Source organism: Candoia aspera, chromosome 1 (genome assembly GCF_035149785.1).
Source record: "Candoia aspera isolate rCanAsp1 chromosome 1, rCanAsp1.hap2, whole genome shotgun sequence".
NCBI classification, from domain to species: Eukaryota; Metazoa; Chordata; class Lepidosauria; order Squamata; family Boidae; genus Candoia; species Candoia aspera.
In genome coordinates this window covers 84,840,322-84,864,302 of record NC_086153.1, presented here as the reverse complement: position 1 = coordinate 84,864,302, position 23,981 = coordinate 84,840,322, and the positions used below count along the sequence as shown (strand labels likewise).

The 23,981-nt window shown below is 41.1% G+C and overlaps 1 protein-coding gene across 3 annotated transcripts in view; it reads left to right on the top strand.

Moving 5' to 3' along the window:
• Window positions 1-17,760, top strand: part of ESR1 (estrogen receptor 1) — a 246,774-nt gene extending 229,014 nt beyond the window's left edge. For all 3 annotated transcript variants that reach the window (XM_063308496.1, XM_063308503.1, XM_063308487.1), the window contains exons 8-9: window positions 10,568-10,751; window positions 11,792-17,760. In XM_063308496.1, the coding sequence (XP_063164566.1) occupies window positions 10,568-10,751; window positions 11,792-12,026 (419 nt within the window). In that variant the 3' untranslated portion in view covers window positions 12,027-17,760. The remainder of the gene's footprint in view (window positions 1-10,567; window positions 10,752-11,791) is intronic.
• The last annotated feature ends 6,221 nt before the right edge of the window (window positions 17,761-23,981 follow it).

The following is a 23,981-nucleotide window of genomic DNA, read 5'->3' as shown; positions in this document are numbered from 1 at the left end:
GGTTTTTTGAGGTTTAGCTGCAAGCCAGCTTTTGCACTTTCTTCTTTCACCTTCATCATAAGGCTCCTCAGTTCCTCTTCGCTTTCAGCCATCAAAGTGGTATCATCTGCATATCTGAGATTGTTAATGTTTCTTCCAGCCATTTTAACTCCAGCCTTGGATTCCTCAAGCCCAGCTTGTCGCATGATGTGTTCTGCATACAAGTTGAATAGTAGGGTGAGAGTATACAGCCCTGCCGTACTCCTTTCCCAATCTTAAAGCAGTCCGTTGTTCCGTGGTCTGTTCTTACTGTTGCTACTTGGTCGTTATACAGATTCTTCAGGGGGCATACAAGATGACTTGGTATCCCCATACCACTAAGAACTTGCCACAGTTTGTTATGGTCCACACAGTCAAAGGCTTTAGATTAGTCAATAAAACAGAAATAGATGTTTTTCTGAAACTCCCTGGCTTTTTCCATGATCCAGAGGATATTGGCAGTTTGGTCTCTAGTTCCTCTGCCTTTTCTAAACCCAGCTTGTACATCTGGCAATTCTCGCTCCATGAATTGCTGAAGTCTACCTTGCAGGATCTTGAGCATTACCTTACTGGCATGTGAAATGAGTGCCACTGTTCGATAGTTTGAACATTCTTTAGTGTTTCCCTTTTTTGGTATGGGGATATAAGTGGATTTTTTCCAATCTGATGGCCATTCTTGTGTTTTCCAAATTTGCTGGCATATAGCATGCATTACCTTGACAGCATCATCTTGCAAGATTTTGAACAGTTCAGCTGGGATGCCGTTGTCTCCTGCTGCCTTGTTATTAGCAATGCTTCTTAAGGCCCATTCAACCTCACTCTTCAGGATGTCTGGCTCTAGCTTACTGACCACACCGTCAAAGCTATCCCCTATGTTGTTATCCTTCCTATACAGGTCTTCTGTATATTCTTGCCGCCTTTTCTTGATCTCTTCTTCTTCTGTTAGGTCCTTGCCATCTTTGTTTTTGATCATACCCATTTTTGCCTGGAATTTACCTCCAATGTTTCTAATTTTCTGGAAGAGGTCTCTTGTCCTTCCTATTCTATTGTCTTCTTCCACTTCCACGCATTGCTTGTTTAAAAATAATTCCTTATCTCTACTGGCTAACCTCTGGAATTTTGCATTTAATTGGGCATATCTCCCCCTATCACTGTTGCCTTTTGCTTTCCTTCTTTCTTGGGCTACTGCTAGTGTCTCAGCAGACAGCCATTTCACCTTCTTGGTTTTCTCTTTCTTTGGGATGTATTTTGTTGCCGCCTCCTGAACAATGTTGCGAACGTCTATCCATAGTTCTTCTGGGACCCTATCTACTAAATCTAGTCCCTTAAATCTATTCTTCACCTCCACTGCATATTCCTTAGGAATATTGGTGAGCCTATATCTAGCTGATCTGTGGGTCTTCCCTAATCTCTTTAGTCTGATCCTAAATTGTGCAAGAAGAAGTTCGTGATCTGAACTACAGTCAGCTCCAGGTCTTGTTTTTACCGACTGTATAGATGTCCGCCACCTTTGGCTGCAAAGGATGTAGTCAATCTGATTTCGGTGTTGTCCATCTGGGGAAGTCCATGTATAAAGCTGTCTCTTAGGTTGCTGGAAGAGCGTGTTTGTTATGCAGAGTGAGTTGTCTTGGCAAAATTCTATTAGCCTATGTCCTGCTTCGTTTTGTTCTCCCAGGCCATACTTACCTGTAATTCCAGGTGTCATTTGACTGCCTACCTTAGCATTCCAGTCTCCCGTGATGAAAATAACATCTCTTTTAGGTGTGTTGTCCAGTAGGTGCTGCAGATCCTCATAGAACTGCTCTACTTCAGCTTCTTCAGCATTTGTGGTTGGGGCGTATATTTGGATCACTGTGATGTTAGATGGCTTGCCCTGAATTCGAATTGAGATCATTCTATCGTTTTTTGGATTGTATCCAAGCACTGCTTTAGCCACTTGACTATTAATTATGAAGGCTACTCCATTTCTTCTGTGGTCCTCTTGTCCACAGTAGTAGATCTGGTGGTCATTTGATGTGAAGTGGCCCATTCCAGTCCATTTCAGTTCACTGACACCCAGAATGTCTATCTTTAATCTTGACATCTCACCAATAACCGCATCCAATTTGCCCTGGCTCATAGATCTTACGTTCCAGGTTCCAATGGTGCGTTGATCCTTAGAACATCGGATTCGCCGCTCACCACCAGCACCGTTGGCCGCTAGCCGTCCTTTCGGCTTTGAGCTAGCCGCGTCAGCACGTCTGGGGCTAGTTGAGCTCATCCTCTGTTCCTCCCCAGTAGCATTTTGACCATCTTCCGACCTGGGGGTCTCATCTTCCGATGGTATACCGACATATCTCTGGTTGTACTGATCCATTGAGTTTTCACGGCAAGAATACTGGGGTGGGTTGCCATTACCTTCCCCAGGGATCGCATTTAGTCTGACCTCTCTGTGATGACCTTCCCGTCTTGGGTGGCCCTTCACGGTTTAGCTCATGGCATCATTGAGGTGCTCAAGCTCCAGCACCACGACAAGGTAACAATCCTTTGCTGAAGATTCCACCTTCTACTGAGGAACAATCCCAAAGTGAACAATTCACTGAAACAATGCACATTATTTACAACTAAAATGGATTACAGTTAAAAGCAATTTACAGTGTTTAAAAATACAGTAAAACCTGCTAGAATACAATTTGGGTAGGGCCATAAATTACTGTATCTTAACAGTCAGGCATATGGCGCAAGACCGAACAGCATTTCGTTCTACAAAGGGTCGCCGTGAGTCGTAAACGACTCAACGGCAACTAACAGCAACGACAAAAATGTCCATAATACAGGAAATGTCCATAACACAGCCCCTCAATAGTGAAACAGCAGCAGTGGTTCACCATAGTTTCCACTGAAGCAAAACCTCTTCCTGTCTGCCTCCACACAGGACTGGGCTATAGGTGCCACAGACCAGATGTAGTTCCAAGGCCTTTTGGCCTCTCTCAATAAAGAATCCCCACAAGGATTCACCTCATGCATATTACAGGGGGATGTCACCATGAGGAAATGGCTACCTTTTGGGTAAGGTAGCTTTGTTGCAGAATAATGAGGCAGGGCAGAGGTTCAAGGTGTATTGATCCACATAAGGATAACATTACTAGGTGAGTTCTGGTTTCAGTTCACAGGTATTCAAAACTTCACACTACTAGCTTAGAGAATGCTTTCTCTCGCATCCAAGTTGCACAGTAGAGATTTTGTCATGGGGCTGCTTTTGATCAAGCAATTTCTCAATGTCACATGCTGTGCTTTTACTGTGATAAATGCAAAGGAGTTTCTTTCACTTGAATACCTATACCATTGGATTGGCTTTGCATTATTAAGCTAGTTGATTTATTGGCATGGCCTCACTGGTGCATTTATTGTGACCAAGAACATATCTGGCCGTTCTTACACCAGCTCTTCCCCACTTCATGGCTTTCAAATGTGTTGAAACGTCAACTATTGTAGTTCCTAGCCAACTTAGGGAATATGGAAATGACCCAAAACAGCTGGGTTACTAAGTTTGGGGAAGTTGTGTTATGATTCGGATCAGATCTGTACAATTCATGTCTTGTGAAGCTCCATATAGTTCACTAGCTATGTATTTTGACACATTACTCCTGTCCAACTAAAACTTGGGGAAAAGATCTGGCAGACATGCTGGTGGACTACATCAAATGTAGTGGATGTAGTGGATCCCAAATTGCATACACTAAATTTTCCACACATACCCTCTCTTTGCAAACGCAAAGTATAGTATCTAGACACTACTGGTGGAATTTTTCCAGATAGTAAGACAGCAACTTGTTTCTTGATACAAGGGCATCATCAAGATGTCATTTTAGTAACAAATATGATCTTGATTACTGTGCATAAATAATATTAGCCCATTTAATTACATAGCAAAGTTGTCTTTTTCAGAAAAACCAAAATGTTATATAGCATTACAGTCTTCTGAGTTCCATAACTTATAATCATATGCAAAAGTCTTAGTCCAAAATAAATAATTTGATTTTATTTAGAAGCCTTACAACTATCGTATTTTGCAGTAGTGAGTAAGTTTAGATCTTCAGTAGGATATTCCTTGTAACTGATTACCCTGCGACCGCATAAGTAACTTTCTATAGAATGGAGCCTTCAAGACCAGGATCCAAGGTCAGAAAATTAAACTGAAGACCCAGTTTTATGTATGTTTCAAATTGTTTGCTTCAGAGAAGAAGAAGGAAAAAAAAAGAACTTGCATAAACCCAGCACTTAGGCTCATGGCACTGAGAATTTGGCTTCTAGTCTGCCCCCTCCTATATTGTGAAAGAGACTGACTGACTTTTATAGGAATTCTCTGGAGCTAATGTGTTTCGGCTTGCAGTCCAAGCAGCCAGCTGCAAATCCTGAGCCATGCGGCCAGAATACTCATGATCTGATAAAGGGGCGTGGAGCCTGTGACAATGTGACTCTTTTATTTTGAGAGTGATCAATGTTTACATTAGGTTCTCTCCTTTCTCTCCCTTCCTTTTTTTCCCTCTGGATGAAAGGCTTGTTCTTTTAGAAATGACCATCTCTGAGAGAAGGCTAAGGCTAGTTCTTTGTTCCCATATAATGGCCATCATAACACAGCAAACTTATGGTTAACTTAATCATGATTTATTCACTTTGCTGAGCCATAGGCTGACCCATTTGTGGTTCAGTATGTCAGACTGACATACCAGTAAGTCACATAAGGGTGCTATTTCATATGGAGCTCTTTTTTAAAAAAAACAGTGTTCCAGAGTTATATGGCAGGATTGTGCCATCTCACCACAAAATGTTTTGATCAGTGCTAAAGTTCTATGCTTGCTAATAGGCATACAATTTCTTCTGCTGAATATGAATCAATTAATCTATAGTCTCGCATGCCACAATCAGAATCAAAACCTCAATTCAAGCAAATTATATTAGTTTTGTATAATATTTGTAAGTGTTAAAGCAATTTTTCAAGTTTGTTGTGTTTTGTTTTCATTTATTTAGTTCACTGGGTGTTTGAGAAGCCTTTCTGATGCCCTCCAGATGTGTTTGGATTCAGACTTCCAGAACTCCAGGAGTTGTAGTCCCAACTAATCTGGAAGGTACCAGGTTGAGGAAGGTTGCCTTGAACATTTGATCTTTTCTTCCTATTGAGAAGGAGGATTCATCGACTTTCATGGACCATACCCCCAGATAATTCTATACAAAATTCAGCTTCTGTCTGTACTACCTTCCTCACCTACTGAAGGTTCCAACAACGTGCTGGTCAGCTATGCTAATCTGTGCTCCATGTTAAAAAAACTTTCTAACAGATAAATTATACTCCAGAAATAATCACTTACCAGATGTAACTAGTTTGATCCAGAATGCTGCCTTGCACAAGAGAGACATTATGGGCAGCTCTGCACTTGATTCAAAGAAACTTCACTACAACAAACTGCACTAAGATGATAAAGCTTAGATGTGACTATAGGAGGCTCCTAACCACTAAGAAGGCCCATTTGACAGCCTCTAAGTGGTCAGAATTAGAAATTTCAGCAAAAGGGTCCAATTCAGTCATATTCTGGTACACTGTAACTGGCATCCTGAAGGATCAGAAATTCTTCAACATTTCCATCCCAGCCTCAACATAAATATTATAGTAATTTATTTTCCAACTCTAACCAGGTCTCTTTCCCAACTCAGAAACTCAAGCTTTCCCCTCTAAACAGACTGTCTTCTTGGTCACCAATCTCAGCAGTAGAAACTAAACATATCATACCTTCTCTAAAATTTAACAAGGCACTGGCAAGGACTTTCTGCCTATTGAGCTTTTTAAGTCATATGTTGACTGGTGGGCTCCATTACTGGCAGGCCTGTTCTCTCAGACAAATAATACCGGTTACATTCCTACAGGATGTGAATTGTCTATTGTAGTCCCTATATACAAGAAAGGAGACAATGGAAACCTCAGAAATTATAGACCTATAAGTCTAATTGACACAGTGGCTAAGATGTATGCCAGATATTTCCTAAGCAGAATAGAGGACTGGGTGTATGAGAACAAACTTATAGTAGAAGAACAGGCAGGGTTCAGGCCTGAGCACTCTTGTTGTTGTTGTTTATTCGTTTAGTCGCTTCCGACTCTTCGTGACTTCATGGACCAGCCCACGCCAGAGCTTCCTGTCGGTCGTCAACACCCCCAGCTCCCCCAGGGACGAGTCCGTCACCTCTAGAATATCATCCATCCATCTTGCCCTTGGTCGACCCCTCTTCCTTTTGCCTTCCACTCTCCCTAGCATCAGCATCTTCTCCAGGGTGTCCTGTCTTCTCATTATGTGGCCAAAGTATTTCAGTTTTGCCTTTAATATCATTCCCTCAAGTGAGCAGTCTGGCTTTATTTCCTGGAGGATGGACTGGTTGGATCTTCTGGCAGTCCAAGGCACTCTCAGAATTTTCCTCCAACACCACAGTTCAAAAGCATCGATCTTCCTTCGCTCAGCCTTCCTTATGGTCCAGCTCTCGCAGCCATATGTTACTACAGGGAACACCATTGCTTTAACTATGCGGGCCTTTGTTGTCAGTGTGATGTCTCTGCTCTTAACTATTTTATCGAGATTTGTCATTGCTCTTCTTCCAAGGATTAAGCGTCTTCTGATTTCCTGGCTGCAGTCAGCATCTGCAGTAATCTTTGCACCTAGGAATACAAAGTCTTTCACTGCTTCTACATTTTCTCCCTCTATTTGCCAGTTATCAATCAAGCTGGTTGCCATAATCTTGGTTTTTTTGAGGTTTAGCTGCAAACCAGCTTTTGCACTTTCTTCTTTCACCTTCATCATAAGGCTCCTCAGTTCCTCTTCACTTTCAGCCATCAAGGTGGTATCATCTGCATATCTGAGATTGTTAATGTTTCTTCCAGAGATTTTAACTCCAGCCTTGGATTCCTCAAGGCCAGCTTGTCGCATGATGTGTTCTGCATACAAGTTGAATAGGTAGGGTGAGAGTATACAGCCCTGCCGTACTCCTTTCCCAATCTTAAACCAGTCTGTTGTTCCGTGGTCTGTTCTTACTGTTGCTACTTGATCGTTATACAGATTCTTCAGGAGGCAGACAAGATGACTTGGTATCCCCATACCACTAAGAACTTGCCACAATTTGTTATGGTCCACACAGTCAAAGGCTTTAGAATAGTCAATAAAACAGAAATAGATGTTTTTCTGAAACTCCCTGGCTTTTTCCATGATCCAGCGGATATTGGCAATTTGGTCTCTAGTTCCTCTGCCTTTTCTAAACCCAGCTTGTACATCTGGCAATTCTCGCTCCATGAACTGCTGAAGTCTACCTTGCAGGATCTTGAGCATTACCTTACTGGCATGTGAAATGAGTGCCACTGTTCGATAGTTTGAACATTCTTTAGTGTTTCCCTTTTTTGGTATGGGGATATAAGTTGATTTTTTCCAGTCTGATGGCCATTCTTGTGTTTTCCAAATTTGCTGGCATATAGCATGCATTACCTTGACAGCATCATCTTGCAAGATTTTGAACAGTTCAGCTGGGATGCCGTCGTCTCCTGTTGCCTTGTTATTAGCAATGCTTCTTAAGGCCCACTCAACCTCACTCTTCAGGATGTCTGGCTCTAGCTCACCGACCACACCGTCAAAGCTATCCCCGATATTGTTATCCTTCCTATACAGGTTTTCTGTATATTCTTGCCACCTTTTCTTGATCTCTTCTTCTTCTGTTAGGTCCTTGCCATCTTTGTTTTTGATCATACCCATTTTGGCCTGGAATTTACCTCCAATGTTTCTAATTTTCTGGAAGAGGTCTCTTGTCCTTCCTATTCTATTGTCTTCTTCCACTTCCGCGCATTGCTTGTTTAAAAATAATTCCTTATCTCTTCTGGCTAACCTCTGGAATTTTGCATTTAATTGGGCATATCTCCCCCTATCACTGTTGCCTTTTGCTTTCCTTCTTTCTTGGGCTACTTCTAGTGTCTCAGCAGACAGCCATTTTGCCTTCTTGGTTTTCTCTTTCTTTGGGATGTATTTTGTTGCCGCCTCCTGAACAATGCTGCCAACTTCTGTCCAGAGTTCTTCCGGGACCCTATCTACTAAGTCCAGTCCCTTAAATCTATTCTTCACCTCCACTGCATATTCCTTAGGAATATTAGTGAGCTCATATCTAGCTGATCTGTGGGTCTTCCCTAATCTCTTTAGTCTGATCCTAAATTGTGCAAGAAGAAGTTCATGATCTGAACTACAGTCAGCTCCAGGCCTTGTTTTTACCGACTGTACAGATGTCCGCCACCTTTGGCTGCAAAGGATGTAATCAATCTGATTTCGGTGTTGTCCATCTGGTGAAGTCCATGTATAAAGCCGTCTCTGAGGTTGTTGGAAGAGAGTGTTTGTTATGCAGAGTGAATTGTCTTGGCAAAATTCTATCAGCCTGTGTCCTGCTTCGTTTTGTTCTCCCAGGCCATACTTACCTGTAATTCGAGGTGTCATTTGACTGCCCACCTTAGCATTCCAGTCTCCTGTGATGAAAATAACATCTCTTTGAGGCGTGTTGTCCAGTAGGTGCTGCAGATCCTCATAGAACTGCTCTACTTCAGCTTCTTCAGCATTTGTGGTTGGGGCGTATATTTGGATCACTGTGATGTTAGATGGCTTGCCCTGAATTCGAATTGAGATCATTCTATCGTTTTTGGGGTTGTATCCAAGCACTGCTTTAGCCACTTTGCTATTAATTATGAAGGCTACTCCATTTCTTCTGTGGTCCTCTTGTCCGCAGTAGTAGATCTGGTGGTCATTTGATGTGAAGTGGCCCATTCCAGTCCATTTCAGTTCACTGACGCCCAGAATGTCTATCTTTAATCTTGACATCTCACCAATAACCACATCCAATTTGCCCTGGCTCATAGATCTTACATTCCAGGTTCCGATGGTGTGTTGATCCTTAGAACATCGGATTCGCCGTTCACCACCAGCACCGTCGGCCGCTAGCCGTCCTTTCGGCTTTGAGCTAGCTGCGTCATCACATCTGGGGCTAGTTGAGCTCATCCTCTGTTCCTCCCCAGTAGCATTTTGACCATCTTCCGACCTGGGGGTCTCATCTTCCGATGGTATACCAACATATCTCTGGTTGTACTGATCCATTTAGTTTTCATGGCAAGAATACTGGGGTGGGTTGCCATTACCTTCCCCAGGGATCGTATTTAGTCTGACCTCTCTGTCATGACCTTCCCGTCTTGGGTGGCCCTTCACGGTTTAGCTCATGGCATCATTGAGGTGCTCAAGCTCCAGCACCACGACAAGGTAACGATCCTTTGCTGAAGTGAGCACTCTACTATAGACAATTGCTTTACTTTATACCATCATATAACCAACTACACCATGGCAGGAAAACAGCTTTTATACCACCTTTGTTGTCCTTAGTGTGGCATTTGATTCTATTAACAGAGCCATTCTGTGAAAGAAACTGGCTGATCTAGTCCCTATAGTAAAAGTCTATAAGGCTAAAGTAACACCTCTAATAACCTATGGTGCAGAACTGTGGGGACTGTTACAGTCATCATCACTTGACCAAACCAGACCCGCTTCCTAGGATCCATTCTGGGAACTGAGAAAAACACTCCAGCCTCCACAATTAGAGCTGAAAGAGGCATTCAGTCCATTCACAGCTCTGCAATAATTCAAGCTTTCAACTATTGGTGGAAGATACTTTCAATGGACCATGATAAATGACCAAAAAAAAAGTGTCTGGCATGACCCACCCTATCACATGGTTAAATCTGCTTACCAAGACCATCTCACTCCATGGATTTTCACTTCCATAGTTCATCTCAGTTGGCCGCCAAACTAAGGACCCATCCAAACAGAGGCTTCTGGATATTAGTGCTCAAGCTGATGAAGAGACACTTGCTAACATCAAAGCCTTAAAATGGCTGGCCCAGAACAAAAAGACCTTTTAACTAGAAAAGTATCTAATGATGACCTGACACAGGGCCAAAGAACAGCCCTAACCAGAGCAAGGTTTGAGCTCCTGGATTCTATGGTTAAACACGGGCGATTTCATCAAGTACCTTATCCAGAGAGGATATGTATATGCAGCATGCCACAAAATAGAGCACATCACTCATATCCTCTTTGACTGCCAACTGTACTCTTCAGCCAGAAAACGGCATTTAAATTTACTAATTGACAGGATAGCCCATTGGGACCCCATCAGTAAGCTCTCTAACTTCCTCCAAGGTACAAACACATGGAGAGTAAGGACTGCCAAGTTTATAGCTAAAGCCATTCAACTAAGAGCTACCTATCTAGATCAGATTGGGGTCAACTGCCAAGGAGGTGATCTTACCTGATTATTTCATTGAATGTTTTTATATCCCATCACACTGTACCATGTTATCATTTTATCTGATATGGTCATTGGACTAATCAATAAACAATAGACTGTAAACTCTGTAGTATCAATACTGCCTTTGGTAAAGAAAACTCCTATAAGAATACTGATGCCGCTAGACAACTCTCTCCCCTCCCCTCCCCTCCCTTCTTTTCCACAGGGATATATACATTTCTTTCCAGCACCTTGAAATCACTGGAAGAAAAAGAGCATATCCATCGTGTTCTGGATAAGATCACTGACACTTTGATACATTTAATGGCCAAATCTGGCCTTTCCCAGCAGCAGCAATATAGGCGCCTGGCTCAGCTCCTCCTCATCCTTTCCCACATCAGGCACATGAGGTGAGTGGTTACCCAGCAGGCCTTAAGACATGGCAGTTTGGTGCTGTCCTCTGTACAAAGGAGACCCCTTCCTGCAATGTCTTACCACGGTTATCTTAAACTTAAGGGAATGATGAGATGCATAGCAAAACTGACAGTCCAAGGTAAAGCTTGCAAATGTCTAAAATCCCTTGAGATACTCTGGAATGCTGGAAGTCATCTAAACATCAGCATTCATTTGTGCTGGAAATGGCAAAGGGAGGTATGTCAGATGATGTTCACAAAATTTATTTGGGCTTGACCTTAATTACTTTGGGTAGCATAGTGGTAAAAGTGCTAATCTGATTATGAACACCAACTGTATTTCATGTTACACTTGTGTAATTGCACTCTTTTGTTTGTTGTATGTTTTCAATTTTCCATGCATTCCAATGGAGATCCATCCATTGTACAGTGCCCAAGTATTTTCAAATGCACTGTAAATGTCAAATGGGATTAGAAAAATCTGTATTTCTTTTTTTAAAAAATGCTATACTGCCATTAATCCTAAAATGGGGTACTAATGGGAGGGTTGCAAGTTACTTCTCTGATCTGGTGCCGCCTCTTTGGAACACCATCCCCCCAGAAATTTGTACAGCTCTGATGACATTCTAAAAGTCTTTGAATTCCTGGCTGTTCTCCCAGGCCTTGGGGTAGGGTGCCTGTTGAGCCCCTGTTGTTGTTGTTGTTTTGCTATATTGTATTTTTTTTTCCTGGATGTGCATGGTTCTTTTTTCTTTCTTTAAACTGTAAGCCACCAAGAATAATCTGGAGTTGGGTGGCCTCTAAATTTAATCAATTAAATTAATAAATTCTCCACAGTGAGCTTGCTGCTCTTCACATGTATCCCAGAATCTGCCCTCTACGTTGCAGTGCCCCATCTAGACAGGCTATTAACCAATTAAGCAATATATTTGAACATGCTTTGCATCATTCAAAACAAATCCCCAAGCAATACTAGAGCCAAACTTGGAATCTCTTGGTATAATTGTATTAAATTTTATTTTTATTTGAACCTATAGTAATAAAGGGATGGAGCACCTCTACAACATGAAGTGCAAGAATGTGGTCCCTCTTTATGATTTGTTGTTGGAAATGTTGGATGCTCACCGTCTGCATGCTCCTGCAGCTAAGAACACACCCCACAATGAAGATGAGCTCCCGAACCAGCTGACCATGGCATCTGCTTCAATGCATTCCTTACCACCTTGCTATGTGAACAAACAGGAAGATGAACCTGAGCAGGAAGCAATCTGAGTCCAGATTACAACAGCCTACAGGTTTCTGAACATCCCATCAGAAAACTTCAGGCTTAGATGAACTGGTACCGTGTCTAAGCACTCCAATACTCAACAATCACCAGTGATTCCCGAAACATTCATTGTCAAGATCATTAATGGAAGAACATTTGTAATTTTGGACATAACATGTGGGTTCAGAAAAAAATAATTCTGTATTTGTGTCAGCAAAACACAAGCATGAGGATTCCTGTACTCTGTTTGCTGGTATCATATTGAGAAGTTGGGTGATCATTCACTTTGAAATCAGTTGGGCAAAAATCCCAACTGAGTTGAGTAGGTGATGCTTATATGTAATGTTTATTGGCTGTTTGGTGGATACAAGAAGAGTACCCACACACACAGATACAGTCTACAGAAACAGTGATGGTTAAGAACTAAGATTCTGTTAGACTCCCATTTTCAATCATGTTTTAAGAGTAAGGAGAGGGGAAAACATGGATTTAGGATTTCCCTATTGGGATTCATTCCTTTCCATGATATATACAATATATAAAGAGATTAATTTATCCTCTCAAACTCTTTAGACTGCTTCAGGTTACTTCAGCAAGAAAAGCCCTTCAGTTAATTTGTTAAGATAACTGTGAGGTGCTAAACTGTTGTGATATCCCCAAGGGGTACGACCCAGCCCTACAGAGTTTACCTAGTAAAGCGAAGCAGGTGGACTGAAATTTCATATTAGCATTTTTTAACTGGCAGATATATTCAGAATTCAATGCATGGGCCTGCTAAATTCACAATGAAGGTCCAACTTAAAAGATCTTTCCCCATATCTGTCTGAGGGTGAACCTCTGCACTGACAATTGCAGAAGCTAAAAGCCCATAGCCCAACTGAAATATGAAAATATATCAATTAATTGTGAATCACCTAAGGACCTCTGGCTGGAAATACAATCGATCAATTGTGCATATTATACGATCTAGTTCATACTTTGACTGATAGGTCATGTATGAACCGTGAAAACCTGACTGATCAAGTGAAAAATTATGTCTGTGTTGCCAACGCCCAGGAATGGGATGGTCTGCCCATTCTACTTGCTTGCTTTTCCTGGGGGTGACTTAATGGGAAAGCAGCACCCTCACATATGTAGGTGGAATCTGAAACTGACCTTCAGAAAAGTCCAGGTCTATTCAATGCAGTCAGTGCTCCACAGGAGCAGGAGAATAATTCTAACCCTTGGGGACCTACCTTGAGCAATGCCATGTGTCTGCCTGTGATGCTCTCCAATATCTCCCAAAGCAACTGAGCTTTATGCTGAGTCACAACTGGTGGTAAGAGAGCACGAAGAAAGGACAGTTTGTTTTCCACTGCATCTGAGATCATATTCTGCCATTTGGGTCCTGCACATATTGACACCTTCCAAAGTGAGGCACATACCCGCAGGATGGGGAAGATCAAAATCTGCAGATGATCAGCAGCAACTGCTTTTGTTAACATCCTGTGTTCCTTTCCCAAATGTATGCCCAAATGTTGTGAAGAGTCGTATCTCATCTTGTTTTTACAGTGCTCTCGCCAACACTTCAAGCCTGGACTTCACTGCTGGTGGCCTTGCTTTTTATTAATGCAGTAAATATCTTTTTTCAAAACATAAAAAGAAGAACAAAAATCAGTGGTCCTGCTCTGACATTTTCCCAGAGCCACTGGGGGTATGAAGTGCCTTGCCAAAAGTGGATACAGTTGTATGTTCAAATGCTCACAATGTATATATATTACACTGTATGTATTACATTGTAATATATTGCATGGTATATCAAGAACAAAAAGTGTTCTTTTAGGGCCATAATTAAAGGAAGCAAATTTTAGTCATTTGTAACCCAGCGCTTACTGCAAACCTAGGCATTTTTAACTGGGAGTTAGCCCCATAGAATGCAGTGGGACATACTTCTGAATAGACAAGCATAGGATCCGGCTACAATAAATATAATTCAGTGTTTCTATTTTTGTAAGGGAAAACCCTTTTGCTATTTTTCTAATCTACTGGTTCCTTGAGGGTAGAAAAGATTCGTTGTATTTGTTGCTTTGGTTGTTTTTTTCATTCATTTCTGTTGGATTGGAAATTCCATCCATGAAATACACTTGGGAGGGTTCCCCTCCATCAAAGTGAATGGTGAACATCCCAAGCCCAGGAGCTCTGTGGGTTCATTGGAGGCCGGGTGGGCAGACTTCAGAAGGGATGTATACAACCATTACTTGCTTTCTGTCTACCCTCACACAATGCAGAAGATTAAAATTAGTCTTGATCTATTCAAGTAATGTGCACTACATCCATTTTCCTAACTCATTATTTTGCCTTGAGAAATAAACAGGCGAAAGGAATACACGCAGGGAAGCTGGAGATGGCAGGGGGTGGGAATAGGCTCTTTCCACAAGGATGTTTGATGTCTTTAGCCTTAATGCCAGCATACGTGGGACAGGCCCGGCTTGGGAACTGAATCGCTTTCTGTTAAATGTGTGAAACTTAAGGAAAATACCTAGTTGTCATTACTGTTAGTTTGCTGGAAGCATTGTATTATCCTTATTACTCTTGTTTGTTGAAAGCACCTTAATGAATGTAGTGTGTGTGTTTCTGTGCATATAATACACACATGCAAAGCTCACCTATCAGACAACTGAATGTAGCTGTTCTATATACCCAGCTGACAGGTTAAAACACAGCAAAATCACATTTTAAAAAAATGATTTTTTCAGCTATCTTATCATATGCAATCATATGTGCCTAAGGCTTAGCGATTGTTAAAAATCATTACTGCATATCAAATTTTATATTCCTAAGAGACAAGACAGCCCTCACTTGGTCTAGGACTGAACACAAGAAAACTCTCCTTTAATGAAGGAAGGATTTTCATGACAGCTAATTCTGCTTTTTGTCCAAATCCAAAGGACATTGCCTCTAATGGGGTCCTAATAATATGCAAGGATGGGTTTCTACCCCACCCCCGAGTTAGATTTTGAAACAGCAAACCAAACTTCCCTTAAAATGTTGAAACTCTTGCTATTTACCAAATCATTGTAATACAACTAATGAATTGCTGTATCTAATGTTGATTTAGGGGCTCACAGAAGAACAGAGGGAGCTGTAAATTTTTATTTGGGCTTTTGTAAGGGCAATTTTTCTGCGTATAAAAACCCTTCTTTAAACTGAGTGCCATTGTGGATTCTCACTCAGGCAGATCTCTTGCAAACCATCTCTACGCCCTCCAGTCCTCCTCTTCTGGGGCTCTTGAAATCCACTGCAAGATGTGCTGAGCCTCTCTTGTCAAGCTCCCATTACTCTCAACATATCTATAAGCAGATGGGTCACTCTGACTCCTGTGTGAAGAGACTTAGTTGAAGTATACCTGCATAATGATAATGGTGATACCTGTCAGAGCAGAATAGGTGTCCTCCAGTGAAATGGGAACAACCATTCTGCTGTTCCAGCCACATGTGAATATGTGGTGGTTGGGGAATACTGAGAATTCTTTGTAGGCATCAGCATTCTTCACCATGAAGGAATCACAGTGAGTGGCCAATGGAGGAAGAACACAAATTAACAGCTGTACTCCCATGGTGTAGTTAAGCACAGGATTTTGCTCCTCTTTAAAGGGATTCAAATCTCTTGAAAGCACTTCAGACAAGATTTGCCTATGTGTTGTGCAAAGAAGACAGTTCCTCCCATGATTGTCCGGTTAAACTCCAGCTAAGAAACATTCTCCTTATTGTGATGTTTCAAAGTACAGGAGAAAGCTGAACAGCGATTAAGCTCAAAAGCAGCCCTAGAACAAGGGTAAAAGTATAGGGTTACCAGACATCCAGCAAAAGGAGGACTTGTCCTCTTTTTTGCCCTCTTGTCCTCTGCCTGGCAGGCATAGCCTTAAAATCCATTTTTGTCTGGCGTTTTGAGTATCTACATGCTATCTCTTCCTGAGCAGCTTTTCTCTGGGGCACAGAACTTCCCTAGTAAGTGCTAACAGCAAGTTTACAAGCTCCACTCTGTGATTTTGATTAGTACCCTCCCACTGGCTTGCGCTGCTGCCTGAAATTGGCAAAACCTTAATCAGTTACACACCTCTAGCTCATTGGGGTTACACACCTCTAGCAATTGCAAAAACCAGTCTTTCTGATGTTGGAAAAAGTATTTCCATATACTGTACATGTAGGCTGAAGGTGGGTTTTTTTTTTTTGCAGTTTTTCCCTGTAATTTTTGTCGTGGATGCCAAGAAAATTAAACTGTGTGTCCTCATTTCCCCCCATTTGACCTCGTCCCAAATTGTCCGTGTCCTCCTTTGCCTGTTCAGATATCTGGTAACTCTGTACAAATAAAGCCTCTGCTCCTGCTTCTCTTTGAAAAGTTATGCAGTCGCTGTGAGGGGTCATTGTAAGACTTGATTTCTGAAATCATTCATGCTGCCATGATCTCAGAAGATAGACACCACTGAATTGCCATCCCTTCCCCTCCTGAAAACTAGGACCACTGATTCAGCACCCCTGAAAATCAGTTAGGCCTTTTTCATATATATCACAGCCTTATTAATTGCCCTGAATGGGAATGCACATTCCTATTTACATCAAACAGTGCATCCACCTGGTTAAGGGCACCTGGATTAGCATTGCAAAGTATGTCTTCATTCACACAGTGGTTCTGTGCACAACTCTCTCCTGCTGAATATTGGTGCTAGTGTTTGCCATATGTTTTGGTGTGAACCTGAGCCTTCATTTTATACACATGTTCCTAATGCTACTGCTTTTAACACCAAGCTAGAAGCCAACTGTTCAGCCAGCGGACTTTTGGATATATGGATGCTCAAGATATATTTACCGCAGAGTCAGTCAAATAAATCAGTTGTTCTGCCTTGCAAGCTAGCTGTTCTGAAAGCTCTTTTTGAATTGACTGTGGCTTTGTAAAGTGATTCTTCAGTTCTAAATTGAACTCTAAGTCAAGATCTGACCTTCATGCAGTGCTTTTAAGCTATCAGCCTAACATTGTTGAAGTGGAATTGTTGTATAAACCACGGGGGTACCAAAAATATTTTTGACGTTCAAAACCCTTTTTCTGTCACTGGTGCATCCTCTCATTTTAATTCAACTCTGTATGTATTTTGGTCTTGAATGTTGTTCTGTAGACAATTGTTGCCTTTTGAGGGGCTTTACAATTTTGCACTGTCCTGGAAAGATTTTTGTAAAGAATCTAACCTTTTGTTTTGCATTCAAATGTGCCTGAATTTATATGCTGCCATGCTGCCAACCTGTCTTTAGTAGGAATGTTATCCTGCAATGCACCTTTTAAAACAAAGCTGTGTGCTCCTCAATCTTGAAGTGCCCGTTGGATTATGGTAAAGAGTCAACAGTCAAAGGATGCTAGTCAGAAAATAAACTCGGCAGGCTACTTTATGCCACATTATTGTACATTTTTTCATTAAAAATGAAGCTTTTGTGCACTACACTACCCTTTCATTGTAAAGTTTTTCGTTTATTATGAGGCTCATGTGCCATAATGTATTTGTTGAATTATTCTGCTCTTTTGCTAATGCACATAATAGCATAATTGGTGTGTCTGTTTTGTTAGGGTTGCTTTGTTAACTGAAAAAAAGGTTAAATCCTTTCTTTCTTTTTTTGCACATTAGAATGTTACAAACAGCTTTTAAAAAATCAGCAGGATACCTGATCTGTCAAGATTTTCTCAGCTTTGATGTCAAAATAAAAAACTGAATTAAAGCATTAGGATATGTCAATGCATTTCTCAAGTTTATTACTTTGGGTAGAATTATGATTAATTAACAGTTACATTTATCTCATTTAGCTGTAGTAAAATGTATTTGTTTGTCTTGGAATCTAAGGTAATGTTATAGAATGTTTAATAATGGGAAGGAAAAGACATGAGTAATTAAAACAGAGTTAAGAAAAATTCCAGTAGTTTTAAGATTTAGTTGAAGAGGTGTAAAACAACTTGACATTCATTCTCTTAAAGCAGATTTGTTAGATATGCATCTTTGGCCTTGTTTCAGTCAAAATGTCTAGCCACCACTAGTTATTGACCTCAAACCCATGCTGGTCATCCTTCATCTGTCCCTTACTCCGGCAATTAGTTGCAAAAAAGATTTGGTAAGAGAACTTGCAGCACTCCTAAGCTTCAGAAACACAGTTCAGGATTAGAGCTCTGTGTGGGTTCAGATATGAACCAATGTCAGAGTGGATTGCCCCTTCTTACCCAGGAGCTGAGATCTAGTTGGGTTAACCAACTCCATGTCAAAGTGAGGCATATCCTAATCTTAACCTTTGTGCATGCAGGCTGGGTGCCTGTAGTGGGCTTAACATGTTTGGGTAATGTTAAGGGGTCAACATTATGCCTGAAGGGGTTAAGGTTAGGGTGTTTATAATATTGATCCCTGATGGTTCATTTACAGATGAACATGCTCTCCAAATCAGATCATTAGGCAAGGGCATGCTCTCTTTTCATAATTTTGCTTAAATTACTTCACATGGATCAGAAGCTTCATTCATAGTAGAAAACTGCCTTTTTCAGAATGTTTTTTAAATCAATACTTCATCTGAGGAGAAAAAAAATGGGAGGAAGAAAACAAATCCCATTTTTAGGCTAAATATTACTACTGGTGATGTGTTTATTTCTTGTGTTATTGTAACCTAGCCACACATGCAACAATATTATGATTTCAGATACTGTACCAACACATTCATTAGTAAATAATCTATTCCAGATAAAAGTTAGGTTAATGATGGGGGGGAGGAGAAAAATTGGAGGAAGGAGATGAGAGAAATTGGAAAGAAATCTAACTAAATATAGCTTACACTGACACCATTAACAGTATTTCTGTGGCCTGAGAGGGTATGGATGCATTGCATATACCTTTTGGTTAGTGGGATGCAGGCAACTGTGTGTTGGCTTGCAGATAGTCTATAGTTCAAAGATCCTAGCTTACATAAATAGCATGAACATATTTGGGGAAAAAATGGACTTCACTTACACTTGCCAAACACTGACCAGATATGTCAAAAATGATTGGCAGTGTTTCGTTACCATTGGCCCAGACTGCTAAATGTGAGTTGGTTATGAAAAAGCTAGTAACTTAGTTTACTTTTTCTCAGTCTTACTAAAATGTTTATGTGAAATCATTACTTGTTTGCATTAATGCATCATGCTTTGAAAGCCTGCTTTAGACAATTTTGGTGCCATTCCTTTCTAGACACCTGCAATTTGCAACTTTCAAAGTTAACTGATTGACAAGAGTCACAAAGGTTTTAGGTTTCTGAAACTAAAAGAAAAAAATTGCTGATTACCACCCAAAGTGTACTTTTTCTATGGCCCTTCCGACTTCCATCAGCTTCCATTCAGTGTGGTCTCCTGCTGGCATGACTACAGCTGACAGGCACATGGGGTAGGGCCTTGAGAAATTAGCAGGCTGCACATTTATTACTCAGATTAGCTCGTCAAGGCAAGCTGCAGTCACAAACGCCTAGCAAACTGAAGGTAATGTCAATTCACATAATTGATCATAAACTCAGTTGAAAAAGGCATTACAGTTCATTTGGCTCCTTGTTTAAGGTCCCTACCTTCTGAGCTGCTTTCAATATGGAAAACAAATTATGGTGCAGGTTGGATTCTGCAATTAGTGACACAGGCTGTGAAGGGCCTGTTATTCAAAGCCAAGGCTCTCATGCAGATCAAACAAAAATTCCAAGGATTCTGGGGGAAGGTGCAGTTTTTGTTGCAATAATGTACAGAACTGGGCTGTCTTAATGAAAGAAATTCAGCCAGTATGAACCGCAATTACGTTCAGCGTACGCCATCACTACCATCATCACCCCTATATCATCTTCATCTTCATGGATTATCCATCTTCATCCATGCTCAGGAAGCGAAACAATTAAGGTAATGTTGTGTGGCAAATCACCTGCATACCTGTGTCCTGCTCAGCAATCATCATTGACTTGTGGGAAATTTTGTTCAGGTTACTTCTGAGAGAATGGCAATCTGCTGGAATTAGTAGAATAACTAATATGTGGGATTCAAGATTGCTATGTTACTGAATGAAAATGAACCTCTTTTGAACAGGTCCAAAGCTCCTAACTCCTATAAAACGTAATCCACATAGTTTTAACTTTTAAAGACAGAGCTATTGATAATCATTGATCAGGTCATCACAGAGCTGTAGCCATTTATAAAACCAGAAGGTTGTGATTTTAAGATGTACCACACTGTGAGTTTTGTTTCAAATATGGGTAACTGAATTTAAAATCTGGTCTCATCCATTAATGACTCTTCAGAATTATTTAAAACAAAACTGCAGTTCTGCTGAATCATCTTCCAGGTTGGGCTGGGTTAAGAAAGCGATTTGACAGCTAGAACGTGTGGCCATGTTCATGGAAGTTTGTGTATAATGATTTTTCCAGAGTAAGAGTCCATGTTTATTAACTGTAAGAACGCTTTATTAACATTTACCTTAAACACTGCATGTTCTCAGTTTGTAGTTGTAGTAGTGGAGAGGATGTAAACGTATGCATGAATGCACACCCACACAGGACACTAAGACTACTTGGAGAAAAAGTGGGAAAGATGCTGGCCATACTTCAATTCCAGAGGTCCATGCAGGTTGAATTCATATGCAGTGACCTCACCTTGGCAAAATACCTGCTGGATTGGCCTGGCAGTGGGGATTGTGCCCCACTGGTTCAGGAAAGACTAATTGCACTCCAGCACCCAAGAAACTGGGTACTGCTGCCCATATTTATGAGCACATTCACTAATTGGAAGTGGATAGATGATGTGACATTGTGATCCACATTGTTTAAGCTGGTTTTCTGTCACTCTGACTGATTAGCTAATCAGATTTTGAAAATGTACCTGATCTTTCAATGGAAGAAAGAATCTGGAATCTTCTTTAACTCCTGAAAGCAGTGGAGACTTTAAGACTTACTGTCTTTTCTTTTCAAAACAAACCAGTATACAGGATGTGTCTTTTGTCTCCATAACCTAGGCCAGCCTTTCTCAACTTTTTGACCCTGGAGGAATCCTTGAAATATTTTTCAGGGCTCGGGGAACCCCTGCACATTCAGGCTCAGATATAGGCCAGAAGTTACAAAATTATTATATTTGTTTCATGTGTAGGCCTATATATATGCACTAACAGTGTTCTTAAATTGAAAATAAAGAATGAAGCTTACCTCTTTAATGTGAAGTGGCCCTAATTTGAAATAATTTTTTAAATAAATTGTGATCTCCCAGGGAACCCCTAGTGATCTCTCACAGAACCCTGGGGTGCCACGCAACCCTAGTTGAGAAACCCTGAGCTAAGCTACCACTGACTAAGAAAGGCCTTCTAGCAGTTGTTTGCAGTGAGGGCCACTTCATTGCTAATTGTTTGGTATTTTATGCCTTACAACCTGTTGTCTGTGGGTATGTCCCACATTAGAAGGATTTCCAGTTTGGCCTTGAAACATTCTTGCTAGTGAATGCAATACTATCTTGGGAAAAGCCGAGCATATTTCTCTCAGTTGATAGCTGCAGAGCCCACAGGTACTCCTCCCCTCTTGCCTATTGTCAAAGCAGATGGTGTGGGCTGAAACCACTCAAAAGTCAGGTTGCCCTATCAGCTGGGCTTCATCCAGTTTATTTATTTATTTTCTATCCTGCCTTTATTATTTTTATAAATAACTCAAGGTGGCGGACATACCTAATACTGTTTCCTCCTCCTATTTTCCCCACAACCACAACACCCCTGTGAGGTGAGTTGGGCTGAGTGAGAGAGACTTGCCCAAGGTCACCCAGCCGGCTTTCATGCCTAAGGCAGGACTAGAACTCTCAATCTCCCGGTTTCTAGCCTGTTGCCTTAACCACTGGACCGGATACTTTCTCACTGAGCAAGTTCCAGGTAAAATAAACCTGTTTTTAATAAAGCTATTCCCTATTTCATTAAATTTCATTTCTCATGGTGCTGCACATCAATAACTCTGGGCTGGGAAACTTTGGCCCTCCAACACTTGCCAAATTAATAACTCCCAGCATCCTTCACCATCATCTATACTGGCTGGAGCTGCTGAGAACCTCCAGAAGGCCACCTGTCCCTGCTGCTCACCCAGATCCCCAAAGCGCCAACTTATCCCATCTGGAATCTATCAGTTTCGAAAACTGATGTTAAGAGGACAAACATGGTGGCGTTAGCATCTCTGTTCTTCCAATAAAATACATTAAAACAACACAGAGCACTCTGAGTTTTCCTTTAAGATATTTATTTCTACTCTGATGAAGAGCCATTTCATAAAATTCTGATTTTTATCTGCTGTTTGTAATGCACAGTGAAGTTTGGATTCTAACAATGTTGCCGTTTATTTATTTATCTCTTTGAAGCAACTTTATGTTGGAGATTTGGCAGTCTAAGTAGATGGCATTCATCAGGGCGTCATTTACTTTTTAACACTGTATACAAATCACTTAACCGTGAGTAAGATCAAGACTCCTTTCTTCAAGCACTACATTAATACTACCATAGAGCCATGGTCCAATGCTTCCAAACCCCACATCAGCTTTGGAACTTGGGACCCATTTTATTATTATTCTTTTTTAATTGTCTGAGTGGCTGGATGCAGACACTTGTTCTATGTGTAGCAGGTTAACCCTCTCTCTCTCTGCCTTCTCATTTTCTGGATTGTAGGGCCTGCAGTTCTAAGCTGGGAAGAAAGAGGCTGCCACTGGGGTAGGGAGAGCAAGCAGGCAGTTTTGTTTCTGGTTATAGCCCCCACTGGGTGGGTTATCTGTTGACTTTTCCCATAATTTGGTGGCTTTCCCAGGGGAAAAATGCTGCACACTCATTCGTGTTTTTCTATTTGGGACAGAAGGCAATATAAAATAGAGAAATCTGGAAGCTGGAGGGGATGAAACTGAACAATATGCAATAAATAAACCAAGCAAGCAAGAAATAAATAAGTAAAAATCATTGTCATACAAGATCATACCTAATACCTTAGGACAGATGATGTAGTCTAACCCCTGAATCAAGCCATATTCTTGCACCTGAGCATGGCTAGGGATGAAAAAACCTTCTTAGCAAATCGCAGAAGCCCTCCTCTTAAGCTAGCCTTCCGTTGCATGTTTTGGTGAGCCTCTGTGATTCACTAATCCTTTATGGCAGAAATAAGTGATTAGCCCAAAGCTAACTTCCGAACCCACAGCAATATATATTATTAGGAGTTGCATTTTATGTGTGTTAAAAAAAAATCATAGTCATGTTGGTCATTAGAAAAAGAATAACCTCATATATAACCATATATAGTTGGACAAATCTTTGTTAGGCTCAGCACAAAGTCACAGAAGAACATGCAGCATTTTGCTTCTTCAAACCTGAAGAATTAGGAAGCTGCTGTGAACAACCCTGAATGGTAGGACTGCTGGGAAAATGGGTTCAACTTGGGGAGAAGAAAAGGGATTTTGATTCTCATTTCTGATGAGTCCAGAAATACACAAGAGCAATCATGACCAGGCTGCATGTGGTGTTAGACATATGACCCTGAATGCCATGAATGATTCTCCTGACCTTCCAGTTTTACAAGTTCAAGAAATAATTATTTTAAAGGTAAAGATCTGACACTGAAGAAAGGAAGGCCAAGAGGGAGAATTCAACTTCTTAGGGTTGGTGTCGGCAGGATCCTTAGCTGGTGGAGTGACCACTTGCCTAGCAAACAGCAATATGATCCCTGAGCAGCAAGGGTGTCTGCAAGGGGATGTCATAAAAGGGAAGATGGCAGCCACTACCATGTGATCAAAACCCAACCCCTTTTTTATATGCATGGTGATGTATGGTTCACTTGAATGTATGTATTGCATATATTTTATATATGTGTAGTAGTGGCTGCCGTCTTCACTATTTCCCCCTCCCTCCCCATGGACTAGGCAGCTGGTTTGGTGTAGTGGTTGGGGCTCCA